The sequence below is a fragment of the Leptosomus discolor genome, chromosome 16 (genome assembly GCF_034619465.1).
Source record: "Leptosomus discolor isolate bLepDis1 chromosome 16, bLepDis1.hap2, whole genome shotgun sequence".
NCBI classification, from domain to species: domain Eukaryota; kingdom Metazoa; phylum Chordata; class Aves; order Leptosomiformes; family Leptosomidae; genus Leptosomus; species Leptosomus discolor.
In genome coordinates this window covers 15430218-15450268 of record NC_141406.1, presented here as the reverse complement: position 1 = coordinate 15450268, position 20051 = coordinate 15430218, and the positions used below count along the sequence as shown (strand labels likewise).

Genomic DNA, 20051 nt, shown 5'->3' with positions numbered 1-20051 from the left:
GAATTTGTGTTTGCTCTGTCACTGACCCCCCGTCCACCCCCAGGCTCCCCCCGCCCAGGCAGCGGCACGTTTCACATTCCCAGCAGGCGGCGAGGTCAAGGGCGCCCTCATCTAAGACTGAAGTGCGAGAGATCCCAGAACAGCTCCTGCAAGCAGAGATTTTAAGACTGCCCTCACCTTTAGCCACCCTCTTTGCAGGTGACAGTGGCTGTTGGCACCAGACCTCGAGCATGGGAATGAAAACCAGAGTCTGGCTACGGGACCCTGCTTATCAACCCAGGCAGGGATTATAGGGGGGGGGAAAAAAAAAAAAAAAAAAAAAAAAAAAAAAGGTGAAACCAGCGATAATTTCCCTAGAATTGTGCTGTATCTTTCACTTTAATTATCCAGCTCTTAATTAGTAGCAGTCAAAAACTGTATTTAAAGGTTTCCTCTCCACCATGAACTGCAGTCCAGGAGAAATGCAGACCTGAGTGTCAAGCCCTGAGCTGCCAAGACACTTTTCACCCCAAAATGTCAAAGCGCTCTGCACATCCACCTTGCCAGCCTCTGCCCCCGCCCTCGTGGGATGCCAGGAGAGAAGGGAAGAGACACCACGTGCATCTGAAGCAGCAGAACCAAGCAAAGTGTCATTACCTGCACTGGAATCCAGCCAAGACCCCCTCCTCATGCCCCTTGGGATTTGCACAGCAGCGGAGTAAGTCAATTCCAAGCAGGGTTCCGAGAGCCCGCGCCAAAATCCCGCCCAGCCCAGCAGCTGCTCCCAGGGCCTCACCGCAGCCCCCGCTCCTGGTGAGACCAAAACTGGATCTGCACCCCCACATCTAGAGACCCTCAAGCCGCACAGGAGAGAGGGGAGAGGAATTCCCAGGCACGAGGGTGCCCAAAGCCACCGCTCCGAGGACGCGGTGCCAAGAGCAGTGTCCCGCCAGAGGCGGCGGCTCAGCTCTCGGAGAGCGCGTGCAGCACTTCGGCATTTAAAGACGAGGAGGAGTGCAGGGTCACTCCGGGGGCCCCGACACTGGTCTCCCAGCATTCAAATCCACAGGCACATAAGTCTCGCTTGGCTGCTTCCACGGCCAGCGGGGAGGTGTCTGCCAAGAGGAAGGCAAGAGCAGCCGGTTAGTCAGCCAGGCCGCCGCGGGGCGACTGGAACGGGCCATCGCGCGTTCCAACACGTGCCCCCTGGAGCGGGGCCAGCGCCCTGCGGAGCTGACACGGCTCAGTGAACGCGCCGAACCGCCCCTGTACGCCACGCTGCCAACAGCCCTGCCAGGCGGCTCGGCGAGGCACCACCCCGCGCTCCCGACGGGGCTTCGCACCCCACCGCCGCCACACGAGGGCCGGCGTCGCACCCCTCCGCTTCCACACCTGCCCCCGCCGGCAGTGCCGCCCGGAACAGGGGAAGGATGCCCGCGGCGAGCAGAGGGTTACTGACCTGGTCTCAGCAGGGTGATGCCACAGCCGCCCCCGCCAGCCCCGGTCAGCTTACTATGCAGGCCGTGGGACGCCGTCACCCGGCACAGCCTGTCCAGGGAGGGATGGCCGACTCCGATCACGTTTAAGTGGTGCTGGTTTATATCAAAGAGTTCCTAAAAGCAACCACACACACACGAGATGAGCAGGCATCGTGACAGAGGCTCTTCACAGCCGTGGCTCCCCCTCCAGAGAGGTGCAGGGGAGCTGCCTTGCCTCACCAGCCACCCCTACAGACCCACCACATCTCTGCAGGGAGTTCGGCCACCAGCGTGTCTCAGGGCCCAGCAGCACAGTCAAGGCCAGAGCCTGAGCCCTGGGCTGCTCATCTGTCCTTGTCACGACTCGTGCTGCTGCTGCCCACCGCAGTGACAGGGGTACAACAGCTTCTGGACCTCCTGAGGAAACCCCCATCGCCGCGAGCTGCCAGCGGGCATTTGTATCGGGTGCTAAACCAGAGCTCCCCGATGCCTCCCGACTGCTTCACCTCTCCCCTGTCACAGGAGCGTTGAGCAGGAGACTGTGCGAGCCCCCTCGCCGGCCGTGGGAAGGGCACTAAGCCAGCATCACTCAATCCTGGCTGTCACCCGGCCCTGCTCTGCAATCCATCCAGCAAAACTCAACCCAGGGGACTTCTGACACAGCCAAATCCGAAACAGCATCGCTGGAGAGGCGACGCGGAGTCACCTCCCCCTCGTTTGCGTTGTGCAGCACATCTCCCTCCTCACGGGCAGGGCCTGGGCTGCGAGCCGAGGGGCCTCTCGCCAACACCACGCCGGGAACACGGCACCCAGCACAAGCGGGGTCAGGAGGGTCCTCCCTTTGGGGAGAGCGGTGCAAGCCACTCTCCAAGCGGAGCTGCCCAGCTCTGGTGAGCTGCATCTCTGCCACGTCGTCCCAGCCAGCCGCAAACCCTGCTGCTCCTGGAGAAAGCTGCCATGGCAGCAAAGTCCCAATGGCCCGAGGGATGGGCAGCACCACACAGAGGTGGCAGCTACAGCTCCTCCTCCTCCCCCCAGGTGAGGAACTAAGAGGGAAGGACTCTGCCTGCACTCGGAGCACAGCCAGGGGCTGACACCAGGCCGCCGAGCGCCGCAGCGCCCTCCCAGCTCATCAGCACCATCAGTGGAGGAGCCTCGTTCTCCACAACGCTGGTCTGACACCACAACTCAATCACATCCCCAGCGTGCGGTGGCTGTTCCCTTCGCTGTCCCAGAGGGTGTCACAAGCAGGGAGCCGCCCGAGACGGGACCAGTCCCAGAGAGGCTCCCGAACAGGAGCCCCGTGCTCCCTCCTCCAGCCGGTGCCACCAAGCGCGCCCCCGCCCGCAGCTTGCGGGGAGCAGCAGGAGCCCGGCCACAGCGGGGCAGGTGTCAGTCACATCCCCCTCCCTCAGCTCCGCAGGGGTCTCCTGCCAACGCCACGCAGGAGGGGATGATGCAGGAATAATCCCTCTTCCCCCCGCCACCTCCAGGGCATTTCTGCATTGCTTGTAAATAAAAGCGTGGGGAGATGAATTAGCCAGTGGCGCGCAGAGCGCGGAGATCGCAGGTTCTGTGCTGGCTTGGACAGGCGTCCATCGAGAAGCCTCTTTATATGCCTGAGTGAGGGCACAGCACTGGCTATGATGATCCAAGACACCTGTCATCTCCTGATCCAAAATCTGCCAGGAATCGGATGACAGCTTATGACACAGTAGACTAGTTCGATGGTTCAAATACAACGCTGCCCAGAGCTGCACATTTCAGAAACAGCCCTAATATATATATATATATATGTGCTGCATATAGTCAGCTGTGCCTCGGTGTGCAATTCAAGCACAAAACAAAACAACAGATTCAAGACAAACCTGCTCACTGCAGTGCTGCTTCCCAGGCATCACCTACAAGGGTGCTTTGGCACCTCTCCCGTGAAGATCTCGACACACACTTCACATTAACCCTCCTCTCCCCCACCTCCCCGTCATTCCGACAGCCTGAGCAATAAGGCATTAAGCTGCCTGAAGTCGTGCCGCAAACAGACTCCAGGTCTCCCCCGGCTGATGCCAGCTCAGCCCACCCTGATGGGCACAGAGACCCACCCGGCATGAAGGGAGCAGAAGGACTTGGCTATGAATCCCACGAGACGCCCCGTGGTCCCAGCAGCAGCTCACCCACGTGCAACGAGGTGCACCACAGCCCGAAGCAAGGAGAAGGCTGTCTGCAGCAGCCCTCTGTCCCACCCCGGAGCCCTCTCCTGCACCTCCGGAGCACGCTCATGGCTGTGGAGGGGAAAACTTGCCAGCCAGAGCAAGGACAAGCAGAGGTCCCACACGGGAGAGCCAAGGGGAGGGATCCAGATCCCAACAAGGAACTGCACCGCTGGTTCTTGACCGTCCAAGTCACTTGGCACCAAGGGCCAGGCCAGGTTGCCTCAGCTGGGCCGCTGCCATGCATCCCTACCCCACGGCTGTGGGAATCAGCATCACAGCACTCTCAGCGCTGCAAAAAAACCCCAACTTCTTCCACTTGGAAGCCTGTTTCCCCCTCCCCACAGCAGCCTCTCCTACTTTGAACAAAGCCAAGACAAACACCGATCTTTGTATGCACCTCATGCATCAATGTCAGGTCAGCTCTGGGCACAACTCTGTCTGTTATTCTCCGGAGCCAGGATGAGCACAGAACAATGGGAGCTGGCTCGTAACCAGTCCATCACAAACCAGTAGCCGCTGGGCTCTCTGCTCCTCCACTCCAGCCTTGGCAATGACAAAGCAGCTGCTTCACAGGCAGCGACTGCCGGAACGAGCGTGGCTGGCCCACGGTGCAGGGAGGCAGCGTCTCGGCCCGGACTCACTCCACACTTGGTCGCGGAGGGAAACAAAACCTTCAGAGCGACAGGTCCACAAAGCACCAGGCCCGCTCCCTCCCTCCCCCTGCACGGCTGGGGAGAAACACCAGCAGCATTTTCTGTCCCTTGGCTCCGGGAAAGGCATTAAAAGCTGCGCACACAGACCACGGTTTCACTCGGAACTGAACATTTCCTGCTATCAAATTTTTCCTTTAGACCTAATGTTCTTTAAATGACATTTTGATGTTCAACAGTAACCGTGGCTAAAAATACTGGCGAACAAGCCCCTTACCTCCAGCACAGGGTAATATTCCGGTGATGGATTTGCAGGCATCGCTTCCAGAACACTTTGGCACTCCTGAGAAATTGCATCGATGGAGTCCAGCACTGGGTTCATTATCGCAGGGAACTGAGAAGGGGGGAAGGCAAGAGGTGAGAAGGCTCCTCACTAGTCTTCTAATACCACTGTGATAAAACTGGCCCCGGTCTCCTTGAGCTGGACACCTCCTCACCCCATTTGGGGCTACTCATTCGCAGAAAAACCCACCGCGAAGCAGGGCAATGCTAAGTTGCTCCCACCTGCAGAAAAAGCGGGAAGAGAGGGGAAACAGGCCAGGGGAAGGAACCATCCTTTTCATGGTTGCAAACCGGTGATTTTTGTGGCAAGCCCTGCTAATGCTGGAGAAAGGGAGGAGGCAAGCTGAACCCCCATTCCCAGGGGAGCTAGGCCTTGGCTAGCAGCAGATAGGAATGCAGTGAGCACAGGAGGGATCTCCCAAGAGACCCCTGTGAGACCTGCAGTCCCACACGAGGCCAATCTGAGCTCACGAGGGGTATCTCCCCACCCCGCACCAGCGCACATCCCCATCCCCGCCGACCACGTGGGCGCTGCACCTTCAGGACCTTCTCCTTGACGCTGGCCACCAGGGCCTTGGTGCTTCGAGGGACTTTGGTGTTGGTCAGCAGGATCCTCAGCGTCGGCACCCTGGAAGCAACAAGAGATCTCCTCGCCCCTTTCCTTCAGAGTCCCCCAGCAGCTCCCGAGGCCTAGCCAGCCACCCTTCCCCTCTGCCCCCAAAGGCCTGTTCGAGCAAGACACCCAAGAGAAGTAGTCCCATTAGCTTTAAAAAAAACAGTTAAGCAGGTGCTTAAGTGCTGGCTGGGTTCACCCTTATTCCTCTTAGATACAAAAAACCTACTGTACTAGTGCTATAAATAGGACTGTAACATATTTACTGAAATCCATGTTTTTCAAGCAAAATTTTTCCTTTGAAATACTATCTACAAGACTAGCCAGCAGTAGCCATTAACTGCTAATAGAGCAATTTCATGCACTGTGAAAGATTTTAATGGAGTCAGATTATACTTGGTTGGCAGGAGGCAGAGGGAACACGCGGGACCTGGACTCGTCTCTGCAGCTTGGTTTTCACGCAGCCCTACCACCAGGTGAGCAAAAAAGTTCCCCCTCCCCGCAATGTCATTTGCTGCCAGGAGCAGACCCGTTCCTGCTGCCCATAACGCCATGAAATTAATATTGATCCTTTGTGCTGTGTTCATCTCATGTCAGATAATGACCAAACAGTTCATCGTGCCCATTTTCCCCCAAACCAACACTCCAGCTAGCGACACCCACGGCAAAATCTGGCTACGAAGCCCTGCCGCCATGCTGTTAGCCATCTCCCACCCAGCCCACACCCTACGAGATCCACCCAATGCCTCTCTTGACATATTCCACCCACGGTACGTAAGTGTTATTTTTAAACTCGAATATTACCTCTTTAATGGTGTGATTTTTCCTGATTGGTATCTCAGGGCTCCACCTAAAGTAAAATATATGCATTGTCTCAGTACACAGCGAGCAGAGAGATAACACAGCGTCGTCAGAGACAGAAGGTCTTTCATCTTAAGAACCTCACCCAGAGCCTATGACAGTAATTGCAAGAAACACCAGCTAAATGAACCATGTTCTCAGCCAGCATGAATCTGCCTAACCCTGCTGACTTAATGAGAGGGTCTGGCCGGACGTAGTTAACCCGGTGCCTTCCCCTTTGCTCTCCCCTGCTCTGGGATCACATTAAATATTTTTAAAAAAGGCAAAGAGTTTGGCCGGCATTAAATCTTTACTGGGGAAAAAAAAAAAAAAAGTCAAGCAGCGACTCCCTGGGGCAGAGCCAAGCAGGGGGGTTTCAAACTGGACTGAATGTGTGCACTCACGTCAGGCGCCGTCCTTCAGCACGGAATTTCATTGTCCAGGAGGAACGCCTCACTTGGCTCCTACTTTTACAGGGGCACTGCGATTAGGTCTCATTAGAAAGATTATTAAAAGTCTCCAAGGACACTTCCAAAACACTTGGAAGTCTCTGCTAATTGAAACTAAATGACAGCTGTCCAACTGCATTTTCTACCGCCTTATCCTTGGGACAGGATTAGGTTTCTTTGTTCACGCCAGAGTGTTTAAATATCAGTTATTTGCAGCAGGGTCTCTGCCCCACGGCACTTGCCTGGGGGATGCAGATCGCCAGCATTACTGCAGCAAGTCCCCAACAGCCTGGCTGGCTCCAGGCCCAGCTTACAGACGGGACAATCCAAGACAGAAGAGGATTTCCTCCACTCAGGTCAAAACAGGGACCTGGATTTGGGAGTTTGCTCCCTCTGCTGCACCTCAGTGCAGTCAGGCAACCTGCTCCACCCAGGGTCCCCGCAGCAAGCCCAGCCAAGCCTTATCGCCTGCAGAACTGCAACCTGTGGCACCCGCTCCCCACCTCCCCCCGGCTGCTGCACGCTCTGCAGGGAGGAGCGGAACCCCGGCGGCTGCTCTGTCCCCCCGTCAGCCTCTCCTCAGCGCCCACGTTCAGTGCTGGGGAGCAGCAAACACGCACGTACCCCAGGTGCCGACAGCGTTATCCACACCCGAGGGAGTGCCATGGATCACCCGCTCCCCCTGGAAGGCCCAGCCGTTAATCAGAGCCAGCTCTTCTTCTGTCCACCTGCAAGGCAAGAAGAGGACTCCAATAAACCACGGCAACCAGCACACGCGGAGCGACGGAGAGAAGCACCAGAAGCTGCAAGAGGAACAAAAGCAGCAGGAACCCCCCAAGGCACCCAGTTGCTGTAGGAAGCTCCAGCGCCACGAATCCCCTCCGCACTCCCAGCAGAGAGCGGGGGCACTTCTCCGCCCGGCAGCGCATTGAAACCCCCCCAGCCCCGCGAGGGGAACCAGTGCTGCTCCACGGACAGAGACAGCGCGACGGGCACAGCCAGTGCTCCCGCTGCCGGCCAGCGGCGAGGGAGGGAGCAGATTCGGGGGGAAGACCCCAGCCCCAGCCTAGCGAAGATCAAATTTAACTGAACACAAGTCCAGACCCATCCCCACCTCCCCGACACCGCGTGTTACCACGCGTCTTGGCCCCAGACCCTGCTGCCCAGCGGGCAGGACAGTGTATTTACAGACGCAGAAGGCGGGATGTGAGAAGAGAACAGTAAAAGTTGCATTTCACTTGCGCAACTTCAGCCTCTGATCGCCAGCGGCTCAGCTGCAGAAGCCTCACAAATTGGGTCAAAAGGTGCCGTTAGAACTGATTTACTATCTCCAGCAAAGACTTTGGTTCTTAGGGATTAACTCCTCACACTTCAAGCTGCACCGGGTGCTGGCACTTCAAGCACAGAAGGGAACCAAACGCAGACCCAGAAGGTGTTATGCTGAAAACACAAACCCTTTCTTTCGTCTTAAAAGCCGTCACATAAATTGGTAAGTGCTTTGAGAGTTTAAACGCTGGCACAAAGAGTTTGGTGCTGGGTCAGACTCAGCAAGGATCAAGGCCTCTGATTGAACACACCAATTAATGGGCTGTAGCGACACAAAAAGCAAACGCAGAGCTGCCGCTTACAACGCAACTGCTGGCTGCAGCTCCACCGCGATCCCACCGCAGCGATTTCCCCCCCAGCACCGCTCAAAACCCGCTGCTCCAGGCCTGGTTCTGCACGGCATGCACCCACACAGCCACCTCCAGAACTCCCCAGTCTATTCCAAACCCGCTCGCCCACTCCATGCTGAAGGACTCTCTCAAACCCTGGCACCCTAAGGGACGCTCGGCCCCCACCGGGAGCCAGCTAGCCCTCCTGCACCCTGCTAGAGCACACTTAGCCTCGCAGGGGCACACAAATACCCACCCCTGACCCACCCCTGGAGCACAGCGCTGCCTGCTCTGCAGCCCAGGCACGCAGCACGCATCCCAGGCCACCGTTCAAACGGTCTAAGGCACAGCAGGATGTCGCCAGTGCTGGGATATCCCACCCCACCGAGCAGAGCTGGCGTTTGAACGTGCATTCGACAGGTTTTTACAACAGGGGGCCCAGAACAGGTATTACACGATGGAGGAGAGGCACAAACGTGGGTTTTGGAAAAGCCCCACGCAGCCTTACGAAACGAGAAGGGTCACTGCCCGCTGCTAAGGCCAGGCAGAAGGTCGGAGAGCCGCCTGCTACCTGGAAGCTGGATCCTTTAACTTCCCGCTTCCCTGGGCCTCAGCTGAACGTCTTTATCCATCTCTCCACACCTTTCCCTTCGCTTGCCAATATTTCATCTGTGAAGCACTCAGCAAAAACAGCTCGCCCCGCCGCTACTCAAAATAGAAGCGCAGTTTGCTGTAAACCACTTGTTTTTAATCCTCTTTCAGCGGCTGCGATTCTTCCCTACACAGGAGTCATTATCTCACGCTGTTCTTTTCTTGCGACGTTAAGCAAAAACCTTCTGAAGTCTGACACCCCCATCTCTCACTTACCCCGCTGCCTGCCAGCTGGAAGAAAAAAAGAAGTGATGCTGTGTTCAAGCTGAAGCGAAGCGCAAGCAGGGAATGAAGACATCCTCGCTGCTCACCGCCGCGTTTGGAACCGGCCCTTCATTTCTCCCGCTGTGCGGCTGTTTGGGAGACCTGCCCGCGCACAAACCGCTCTGCTCTAGGAACGTGTTTCTGGGTCCGCTTTTGAGGCAGAGCATGGTCACCCCCTCTTGCTGTCTCACTGTCAGTCCCCCCCAAAACCCGCAGAAGCCAACCACAAGAGGTTGCACCTGGCACCAAGCGCCCACAGAGGGTTCTGCCGCCCCAGCTGTGATCCGCAGCTTTAAACGGAGCCTCCGCAGACACACCGCGGGACAGAGCAGTTTTTCAAGACTGAACTCCAAGGGGAAGCAACCCAAGGGCAGCAGGAAAGAACCTCCCTTTCATGAGCCACCGATAAAGGGAAAACTCAGGCAGGAGATCAGGAGGAAATGTAGCACATGCGGAAAAAAAAAATCACAGGAAGATGCAGAAAAACCAAAAAAAAAGATCCTCAACTCTTGAGGACTCAAAGCAAAACCTGGAAGATGCTCAGGGACTGAGAGGAAATAGAGGTTAAAAACAAAATTCACCACATTAAAGTGTTTTACTTGCTCGGCAAAACAAAGCTTTTTTTTTTTTAAAAAAAAATGTCAGAGCCCTGGGACAGGACACGTCTCTGCTGCTGGGAGCACTGGGCAGCAATGGGAGAGGCAGGGCAAGGCGCTGGGCTCAGGGCGCCGCTGCTGCAGCCACAGCCCAGGAGCTGGCAGGGAGACCCAGGGAGGTGCCAGCGCCAGAATCTGCGCGGGGGGAAGGCAGAGCCGGGGGCGCAGGGAGCGGCGCTGCCCCGGGCCGTGCGCCCCGCGCCGGGAGGCGTTACCTGGCTGTGGACTCCCCTTCCTTCAGAGGGCACGAAACGGCTCCGCAGGCCGTCAGCAGGGCCGCCGCCAGGCACACGGCGTAGGCAGCGCTCGAGCCCAGCCCAGCGCCCGTGGGCAGCTCAGACCACACCAGGATGTCCACGCTGGGAACGTCTCTGAAACACAAACACGCAGGATGTAACACACCGACCCCGAATTCCGCCTCGAGGCAAGATTTCAAAGGCAAAAAGGTGCCAATTAGAAGGGATCAGGGGAAAAGCCGGTTGGAAAGTGGCAACATCAGCCCACGCACCCGACACAGAGGGGCTTCACGAGCGCTCGGTGGGCGCAGTGGAGTAGCCCTGCTAAGCCATTGTAGGAGAACAAAGCCTGGCTGAATCGGATCTGTGATTAGCACAGCTTGTCAAGCGGCTAGCAGGGGCACTCAGTAACTAAATACTTGAGTAGCACCATAAAGAGACCCCTCAAAGATTGTTGTAAACACGATTTCAAACGTATTTCTGAATAAAGCCTAAATATCCCAAATCCGTAGCTGCGCAGCTACATCCCACTGGAGCGACAAGCTGATGGGGAAGATGAACCGAGCACGTATCCGTGCCCACGTGCCCCTCTTCTCCCCTGAAAGCATCCGGGTTGTGTTACAGACCTTAACATCAAACCCAGGAGCTTTTCACGGCTGGTGAGTGACATGAACTATGAACTGATGGCTCCAGAGGAGGCTGATGACAGCCCCAGCGCTGTCACCGAGCAACTCGGAGACTGCAAAGCAAAACCCGACGTGGCAACACATCATCATTCTTTAACCTTTGGTTCCTTCGCTGTGAATATCGAAGTCAGGTTCTGGCTTGGTTTGAAATAGCAGCAGTGCTGCGTCCCACAGCGCCCTGAGCACCCGTCCCGTAACTCCCAGCGACACCATCAACAGTGTTGGTCCAGTTCAGAAACTGGAACAGCCCTGAGCTGCCGTTACCCCCAGTTCTCATATTTTTAGGGAGCTTCAGCCCACAAGAGGGACCCAACTCAGCTCAGACAACGGACTCACAGCGCATTTCTGTAGCAGTTTTCCTAACCTAAGCCAGGACGAAGCGAGCTGCCCGCTGGAGGGAGGGACGCCTGGCTGCTGCTGTGCGGCCAGGGTGGGATGAACTGCTCTGACTTAAGCACCTCGCAGCTCGATGTCTAAACGAGAGCGGCTGATTCCCAGCCCACCTGCTTGGGGCAGCCCACCCACCCACCAGCTCAGCCCTGAAGAGCGTCTCCTGAGGCGCTCAGAACCTAAATGAGACTCCTTGGCCCTTCTTATTTGGCCTCCAAGGTTTGGGTTCTTCCCGTGACCTCACAGAAGCAATTAAGGGTGAACGACAGCAGGTTTCCTGTGGGGCAGGGAGAGACCCTTACCCATACTTAGCCGAAATAGCCAGGCACATATAAAGAAAGGCAAGAGTAGCCAAGCTCTCGGGATCTGAGTCTCCAGCAGCGATTCCAGCAAACTCTTTCAGCGTATCCAGCTGTCCTACGCTGGGGGGCTTAGATTCATCAAAGTCAGCTATGGAAGCAAGCAGGGAGAATTTAAACACTTAGAAACCAGGGAATTGTTAAATGTGAAAGCAGCATTGACAAGAAAAACGTCTCCTGTTATAGCAGGCCCATTTCAGATTTCACCTACAAACTTTCGACCTGAGGATTCATGATAAAATAAAAGCAAAGTCTCCACCAGCAGCTCTGAAAACCCCTGTGTTCCCACGCCTGCGGTGTATTACAGCAACCGCCTCCTTGCCTACCCTTCCCAGTGCGCCCCTCCACTGCCACAGGGAACTTGGCAATTGCCGTCACAAACTCTTTAATAAAGAAGGTGGATATTCGGCTGCGCTTCACACAAGTCTGGACTCCAGAAGGCCAGGAGCAGGCATCAGTGTGAGAGAACTTTTTGTCAGTGCTGAGGGAAGTGACCAACACTCCGACTCAGCAGACTTTTTCCACCTTCTGCTAAGCAAACGGTGCTCAGGAGGATCACAGGAGTTAACGCCAGGTCCTCCCTGAGGGCAATGGCAACAACCACCACTCAGGGGCTCCCCCTGGTATGAGATGCTGCAAAAATCCCAGGGAGGGCTGGCATGGGGCAGAGGGGCAGGAAAACACCTCATATCCCTCCCTTCCCCAGAGCCCTCAACTCAGACCAGCTTCAGAGAGACTCCTTTTTGCCCCCCTACCCCCAGCAATACACCTGGATGCGGTCCCCAGCTGGCCCCTGTATGGATTACAACGCTGCCTGAGCTACAGCAGTGCGAGAACAAGCCCATGGGCACCCAAAACAGGAGCACACGGCCCCAGCAAGGGCCGCTCACAGATGCCAGAGCATCAGGCAGGTCATGGGAGGGAGGGCGGGCGCCTGAGCCAGGGCTGTGTGTGCAGGGACAGGTGAGTCAGGCACGCACTGAGCGCGGCCACGGGCGACAAGACCCAGCGACACTCTGCATGGGGAACAACCAACCCCAGTCACCGGGCAGAAGGCGCCAGGTAGGCCCGAGAGCCCCGCACGACGCCCGGGCAGCAGTCTCCGTCTCCTCCTCCTCCTCCTGCCAGCGCTTGCCTGCAAACCCCCTCCGCAAGGCCTGGAGGCGGGAGGTGTCCCAGCTCCTCACGACGCCGACGCCGGGCAGGCGGACGCAGACCCTGCCCTCACGGCAGGGCCTCAGGCGGAGGAAGGTCCTCAGGTCCAGCGCCACCGCCAAGGCCACCTGCGGGCGAGGAAAAGCGGCGTCAAGGAGGAGGCGAAGGGGGAGCCGGAGCCGGGCCGGAGCCCCCCGGCGGCGGCAGGCTCCTTACCTTGCCGTGCACCACGGCGTGCTCCCCGTGGAGGATCGCCTTCCCCGGGGCGGACAGCACCAGGCTCCGCTCCCACATCTCCCGCAGCAGGACGCGACCGCCGCCGTCGCCTCCTCCTCAGCCGCCCAACTCCAAGAGCGCGGACTGACAGCGCCGCTCGCCAATAGCAGCGGCGCTCCGCCCCGCCCTCCGCGCTCTTAAACCAATAGCTAGGATCTGTTGGAGGGCGGGGCTTCGGGAGGGCCAATCGGGAAGCGGCGGTGAGGAGTGGTGCGGCGCTGGGGTGACAGCGCGTGTGGGTGAAGGGAGGGACGGCGGCCGTGGAGGGTCAGGGGGCGGTGGCGGCGGCGGCTACGGTGGCCGGGAGGGATGTTGCGGGCGGCGGCGGGCCGGGGCCTGTGGGGGCCGCTGGGGGCGGCGGGGCGGCGGCAGCGGAGCGGGGCGGGCAGGTAGGTAGGTAGGTAGGTGAGCGCGGGGCTGGGCCGGGGGCCTGACGGGGGTGGGGTAGGGCCCGGCGTCCCCTCTCACGGCTTGTGCCTCCGCAGCTCCGATGGCGGCGGCCCCTCCGAGCGCGGCGACCGGGCCCCGAGGATCTACACGAGGACGGGAGACGCAGGTAGAGCCCGCGGGGGGGGGGGGGAAGACACGGAGGTAGCGCGGGGCAGAGCCCGGCCCGACCCCCGCAGCACCGTTGGGCCGGGCCCGGCCTCTGAGCGCCTCCTCGGGGCCCTTTTCCAAAGGTTTCTCCAGCACCTTCACCGGGGAGCGGAGGCCGAAGGGCGACCGGATCTTCGAAGCTTTGGGAGCCACGGACGAACTGAGCTCGGCCATCGGGTAATCCTGCCCCGGGACCCTCGTCCGCGGCGGAGGGGCCGTGGAGGCCCAGCCGTGTCCTGTTGGGGTGGCCGCAACTCTCTGGGGAACTCGCCGCCGGCCCGGGGAGCTCTGGCCCTCCGCAGGCCGAACCCAGGCCCTCCACATGCACCCAGGCCTCGCCACACCCTCCCAGCCCCCTTCTGGGGGGGGTCTCCTGAGCACCCTCTGCCCTTAAGAACCGCTCTCCCCACGCCAGCACCTGGCAGGAGGGAAGGGACCAAATTTCTGTGGAGGGTTGTGCTGACAAACAGCCAGGAGTGTCCAAATTCTATGGTTTTCCTATGCAAAAACACATATGCACAATCGTGGCAGTTTTTTTCATTTCCAGCTAACTGTTTTCTGGTTGGCTTTTTTTTTTTTTTTAAACCTAGGCTTGCTGGTGAATTTAGCAGTGAAAAGGGCCACATGTTTGTTGAACAACTTCACAAAGTGAGTATTCATGATACCCCTCACCCAGTGCAGTCACTGCCTTTGTGCTACTGAAATGTATTCTTAAACTCTTTAATTATAGACACAGTGCTCCCACGGACACGTGGGCACACAGAAACTTAATACATTTAGTATTAAAATAAATAACTATTGAAGACTCTGACCTTTGATTACTCTCTCAATAAATAAATTTCTTTAACCAAGAAGGAAACTGGTAGATCAAGTCTTTAGCTGTGGGCAGACCAAGATGTCTCTAGCTTTATTCAGACCTGTGACTGTACCTGGTCATGGACACAAGTCTTGTCACCTTTGAAACTGGGGCACAATGGGAGGCAGGTCCTACCCTGGCAGCCTGTGAGGTTCGCTAAGGAGCTTCGCTGGGCCACGAGAACACAGAAGGAGCTGATCAGAGGTTGGAAGAAGCTTTACCCACCTCCCTCTCAGGTATCCTGGGCTGTGGAGAGATGCCCCTCGCAGAAGCAGACGTGACACCAAGCCAGGGCTGGCTGCAGCCATTGGTCACTGCCTTTCTCCCAGGGGTTCCTGGTTCGGTGTCCTACCAGCAAAGGGATTATAGGAGCACTCCCCCAGTCTGCTTTCTGCAAAGTCAGCCAGGGTGGTTTAATGTGCCAGTGAAAACAAGTCCATGCGCTAATCTGGCTTCTCGTAAAGCAATTAGGGAGCACTTATCTGATCCCCCCTGCCAGCAGGCTGGGGGATGAGGAACAACACGGGTAGGATCTTCTTTAATCAGCACAACCAGCTGTCGCCTCCCAGAGCTTGCTGCCGTTGTCCCGGAGCATCAAAGGGCGGTTAATGAAAGCGCTTCTCGTTTTTGTCCCGACTGCCACATCTAGGTGCAGTGCATGCTGCAGGACGTGGGCTCCAACATCGCGACGCCTCTCTCCTCGGCCAGGGAGGCTCACTTAAGTAAGCCCCGCAGCTCCTTGCCCGGGATAACGCTCCTGGGCAGCAGGATCGCTGGCGCTGGGGAGGCTGTGCCTCCAGCGGGGTGGTCAGAGCTGCCCAAGGGCTGCTCCGCAGCGGGTGCTGGGGAAGTCCCGCAGGGTCCCAGAGGCTGCTGTCCTCGTGTGGCTCGGAGCGGTGGCAGCTGGCCTGAGGCGCTGCCCCCACGCTGATCCCCAGCCACGGCTGCTGAGTGGGGGAGCCAGCCTTGCTCTACAGCAGGAGGAGTTTTTTGGGATGCTTGCTGATGCAAGAAATACGAAAGTAGAGCTCTGGCTGTAGAGTGAACTACCTCTGCATTTCATTTGGTTGATCCTTCCCTGTGTAGGACGAACATCTTTTAGTGAGAAGCCCGTTCTGGAGCTGGAGCAGTGGATCGACAGTTACTCAGAGCAGCTTCCTCCGCTCAGAGCTTTCATCTTGCCGGTAGGTACCGCTCAGGCCTCTCTCTGACCGCGGACAGCTCGCTTTGTTCGGGGAAATCTGCTCTGCCACTCTCCGTGGGAAAACAGGTCGCGAGGCCATTATTTGCATGGGCAAATACCACAAACAGAGCGGAGAGAAGGACCCGGCTTAGTTAAATTTCCCCATCCTCCTGCTTTCAGATACCTCTTCCCAGTGGCCTAGCCATAACACAGGGCTCAGTGTGTGAGATGTGATAAGCTTTGCTGCAGCCACCCAACAAGGGGGATGGCTGTATCTGTCGTGAGCAGGCACTGACGCGCCGTTCTGTTGTTGTTTCAGTCAGGAGGCAAGAGCAGCGCTGCTCTCCACTTCTCCCGAGCTGTCTGCCGCAGAGCTGAAAGGTGGTGAGTAACAGAATAAAACGGGTGAGAGGTGATCAGAGGGCTGCAGCGGTAGCAAATCATTGTGATGGAGCGAGGAGCTGTAGCTTGAGCTGCGTAGGCTGGAGCTCGAGTCAAGCTTCGTACGCTCGTGTTAGTGAAATGCCCGGAGTGCAGTCGGCAAAAGCTAGTCTCTCATCCCTCCCCTGAACTGGGTCACCTGAGCCAAGAGCTTCAGAAAGAGCAGACAGGTTTATGTGGAGATGCAGCCACGTGTTCAGCTCGTGTCTGGTGTGCTGAGTGTATTTTGGGGGCTGGCACACGGGGAAGCTGGGCACTGGCTGCTGGGAGATCCAGGGAAGCTTTGAGATGTTACTGCCTTGTCCCGCTTCTCTGGCGGAAACTCCCGTGGGAAGGTCCTTAGGAGGAAACTCTTGGCTGCTCATGATGCCAATCCCTTCCATGCAGAGGCTCTTGGGTTAGCCCGAACCTGCTCCTCAGCTGTTCGGAGTCACTGGGGGTTCTTCCCTGAAGCTGCTGACACGCAGGAAGGCATTGTGGTGCGTGTGCTGTGCTGTGAGGGTTGCTGCCCTGACAAGATAACACTGGAGCAGAGTGATCTTCAATAAACTAACATCACAGTCAGTGGTGGCTTGTCAAAAGCAAGCCAGAAAAAGGGGGCTGTGCGCCAGTCAGGAGGCAAGGAACAGCTCTGTTCCTGCAGCGACAGCACGGGCCCTGCTTACCTGCAGAAAAGGAGAATGATCCTGCAAACTGCTCCCGCTCTTCAGTGACCCCCACTGAGGAGCATCCTTTAGAGCGGAGCTGCAGCCCTCCAGAACAGTGACAAAACCGCCGGGTGTCACTTAGCCACCATGGATTCCTCTTGGGGAAGTAAAGAGCCGGGACTCCGGGCGCGGTTGGGGTGCGGAGGTTGGTGCTCCAGCACATACCAGGCCTTTGGGCATTCAGAGCTAGAAAGTTAAATACACAAAAGTTTTTTCTTTTTCTAGCGTGATTCCTTTAGTACAAGCAGGAGAAGCGGATCCCAACGTGGCCAAATATTTAAACAGGTAAAAAACCCAAATAAAATCCCAAACCCTTACTCCGTACTAGTGCAGTGTGCCTGGTGGCGGGCCCTTCGCCTTGGGGTAGAACTGCGGGGTTTTACCTCTTGAGAAGCGTCCCTTCTGGAGCAAGATCTCTGCAGTTTCAACAAGCAGCTTGTTAAAAAGCATTCTGCAAGGCCTGTGTGTTCGCAGGGTGCTGCGGTGCTGAGGGAGGGGGCATCTCCCTTGTTGAAAGCCCTTCGGGAAGGCGATTCTCGCGTGGGCTCGCTCTGCCCGCCTTGACCCGACCTGCTTCACTGCGGCGTTGGGCGTTGCTGGCTGCGAACGTGCCAGAGGGGAGAAGCGGTTTCACTGCTTTTCCCTTTGTTTCCAGACTGAGCGACTACCTCTTCGTTCTGGCACGTTATGCTGCAATGAAGGAAGGGAAGGAGGAGAAAATCTATGTAAAGCCTGAACCGTAACTGGGAGCTGGGATGTTTGTTTCCGTGATGATGGGAAGCTAAATCCAGCAGACTGCTTTCCCCCATCAAGGAAGGGAAAGGGAACAAGCCTGGACTGGAAGTGTGAGCTGCCAAGAACTCCCAGCTTAAATAACCAGGACCTCGCTCATAAATACCGTGAGGAACGCGGCTGTTCTGTCCGCTGGGCCTCGTCCAGGGATCCCTGCGTACCGCTGCGGCGATGGCATCCGAGTTGCTGTTTGCCCTGGGCTGGAGTTGAGGCAGGAGACTTCAAAGACCTACAGCTGGTTTCTGGAGGTGTCTTCATTTCCCTGGGCAGGGGTGGGTGCTGGGGAAAGGCTTTGGCAGGACTCTGAGGAGAAAACGATCGGCTTCTCTTTGTAAGTCGTAACGCTCGTGCAGAGCAGCGACGGCGCGGAGGTTCTGAGCTCTGTCCGCAAAGCTCTGATATAATAAATGTGATTTACGCCTACCAAAGGGCCCTGAACTGTCACACTTCAGCGCTGAGCCTGGCGTGCTTTGCTTTTTCAAGCTGCTTTCCATCCATCAGCGCCGGCTGAAGCCGAGCTGGGCGGATTTACAGGGACGCACCGAGAACGCCGCGGCTCTGGCCGCCTCGCTCGGCGCACGGGAAGAACGCCTCCGCGCTGACAGCCCAGTGCCTCCTCTGCCAGCCGCGGGGCGTACGCAGGGCAGAGGGATTAAAGAAGGGCCCGATCCTGCAGGTAATGGGCAGGGAAGGTGAGTCTGTGACTCTGTTCAGGTAGCTGGGGTTAACCCCCCCTGGAGCTGCCCCTCCGAGCACGCAGACCCCGCTGAGTTGGGGCTGCAGGTACCAGCTGAAGGAGAAAAGCCCTTGGTCAGCTTGAGTCACCGCTCCAGTCGCTGTTTGCAGACGAAGGGGTGGTGGTGAGTGGCAGGGGCCGCCTCAGCTGACGGCTGGAGCTGGAAGAGAGAGGCTGACGCCCGCAGGGGTTCGTACCTCACCGATGGTAACGCCTGCGCTGACCCCGCGGGCGTTGCTGTCACGGAGCCCTCAGCAGAGTAGACCTGAGCGTGTCCTGCCGCCCGGAAGATCGGGCTGCGAACACCATGACAGCAGATCCCAGTGCTTCACCAAAGACCTCCCTTGTTCCAGCCTCCTGATGGGCTGAAAACTGCCCAAACCCATCCTTGGTGCGTAAACCAGTGCATGGCAGCCAGCGGGGCAAGTTAACACCTCGGTACCCACCTTGCCCGGAGAATACAGACAATTGGGGTTTTACAGTGAAGTCCAAGCCACTTACAGCTTGGAAATACAACTGGGAAGAACATGTGTCAGGCGGGGTGGTTTGTCTTCCCCCCTTGGGTGGAGGAGCGCCAGGGAAACCTGCGGGCTGCGAGGTGATCGCACACGTCCAGGGTGCTTGTCCTGCACTGAGGGGGCCGCTTCGGTGGTGGGAGCCTTTCAGGCAGTCGTGCAGCTTCCTCTCATCAGTGATTTAAGTTGAAACAACCTTAAACTTGCTTCCCGAAAGAGCCTCTGGCTTTTGTGTTAACTTTTTAATCAGAGTGGGGTCAGTGTGAAGAATGCCCAGCGCTAATAGATACCGCTGTCTCATTATTCACCCTTTTTTTTTTTTTTAAACAGATATTTCATGGCTATTGTTAATGCACATTTTTCACAGAGTAATTTTCCAAGCCTTAGCCTGTAACACATCCCAATGACAAATGCTCTTGATTTGGACTGTACCGTCAGCTGCAATGTCACATCAGACATTTTCTCAATGCCTGCTCCAGACAGGCCATCCAGTTTTATGATAGCTCTGTCTCAGTGATCACTATTGAACCTTAGGAATCCAGAGGCTTTTCAAGTTTAATTGAATAAAATTCTTTGTAATATAAATTCTTCATGAATGCTGTATAAATCAGCTCTGGGCTGGATTTATAGTATTTTCTTTTTCCAGCTGGGAGGGGGAAGAAATGTGACTACTGTTTTGGGACCAAAGCTAGCATTGTTTTGATTGCAAGGAGAAATAAATTTAGCTACCACGCTTTTAAGATGATAGAGAGATTAAATTTATTAGGGCGCAGAGGGAAGCTGGTGGCTGGGGTGACCCTGTTGTTCCAGTTACAGGGCCAGGGGGCCAGGGCTTGAATTCAGGAGCGAGCAGGGGTGAGGCTGAGCGTGGTCCCAGCAGCACAGAGCTCAGCTCCCCAGGGGCTGGGAGAGCTCGCTGCGGCAGTGGGCGACCTCTGCTCCCCCACCTCGGCCTACGGCACCCTCCTGCCCCGAATGCTGTCCCCAGGGTACACAGGGGCGCTGCTGGCCATTAAGCTGCAGCAAGGCTGGGGTCCCAGTGCACCCTCCGCCCTGGGCTGGGAGCAGGGGGGACACTGGGGCCAAAGCAGGGACCTTCGGTGAAGAAGTTGTAGCGTGGCCGAGCTGGCGTCCGCTACCCGGCGTGGAGCAGGGGGCAGTAACGGGGGCAAGCCTGGCGAGAGAGAGCGGGCAGGGGCGAAGCGTGGCTCAAATGAAATACAGGCTTTAAACCAAATAAAGCTCCGTTGCTCTGGGTTAGCATTTGCTTTTCCAAGTCCTTTGTCCCCACCCCGCCGATCCAGCTGTACAGCACAGGGATTCCAGTGCCTGCAC

At 57.2% G+C, this 20051-nt stretch overlaps 2 protein-coding genes across 2 annotated transcripts; one reads left to right on the top strand and one right to left on the bottom strand.

Moving 5' to 3' along the window:
- Window positions 1-323: 323 nt before the first annotated feature.
- On the bottom strand, window positions 324-12907 carry MVK (mevalonate kinase). Its single transcript, XM_086474146.1, has 10 exons — window positions 12830-12907; window positions 12594-12741; window positions 11402-11549; window positions 10003-10158; window positions 7186-7289; window positions 6077-6122; window positions 5197-5287; window positions 4595-4711; window positions 1439-1592; window positions 324-1094 (listed from the first exon to the last, which is right to left on the bottom strand). Exons 1-10 carry the CDS (start codon window positions 12905-12907, stop codon window positions 943-945), a joined length of 1194 nt encoding a protein of 397 aa, XP_086330272.1. The 3' UTR covers window positions 324-942.
- Window positions 12908-13198: 291 nt separating this feature from the next.
- MMAB (metabolism of cobalamin associated B) lies at window positions 13199-19037 on the top strand. Its single transcript, XM_086474300.1, has 9 exons — window positions 13199-13278; window positions 13375-13445; window positions 13570-13663; window positions 14077-14134; window positions 14992-15064; window positions 15429-15526; window positions 15845-15909; window positions 16899-16958; window positions 17329-19037. Exons 1-9 carry the CDS (start codon window positions 13199-13201, stop codon window positions 17414-17416), a joined length of 687 nt encoding a protein of 228 aa, XP_086330426.1. The 3' UTR covers window positions 17417-19037.
- Window positions 19038-20051: the final 1014 nt, after the last annotated feature.

What these genes read in the sequence shown, in the direction of transcription:
- MVK (XM_086474146.1), bottom strand. Translation starts at nt 12,907, where the DNA reads ATGTGGGAGCGGAGCCTGGTGCTGTCCGCCCCGGGGAAGGCGATCCTC. An exon ending in GAAGGGGAGTCCACAGCCAG is followed by an intron (nt 7,290 to 10,002) that starts GTAACGCCTCCC and finishes CTTGCCTTGCAG; the next exon opens with GTGGACAGAAGAAGAGCTGG. An exon ending in AATATTACCCTGTGCTGGAG is followed by an intron (nt 1,593 to 4,594) that starts GTAAGGGGCTTG and finishes GGTTGCTTTTAG; the next exon opens with GAACTCTTTGATATAAACCA.
- MMAB (XM_086474300.1), top strand. Translation starts at nt 13,199, where the DNA reads ATGTTGCGGGCGGCGGCGGGCCGGGGCCTGTGGGGGCCGCTGGGGGCG. An exon ending in CACGAGGACGGGAGACGCAG is followed by an intron (nt 13,446 to 13,569) that starts GTAGAGCCCGCG and finishes CCTTTTCCAAAG; the next exon opens with GTTTCTCCAGCACCTTCACC. An exon ending in TGCCGCAGAGCTGAAAGGTG is followed by an intron (nt 15,910 to 16,898) that starts GTGAGTAACAGA and finishes TTCTTTTTCTAG; the next exon opens with CGTGATTCCTTTAGTACAAG.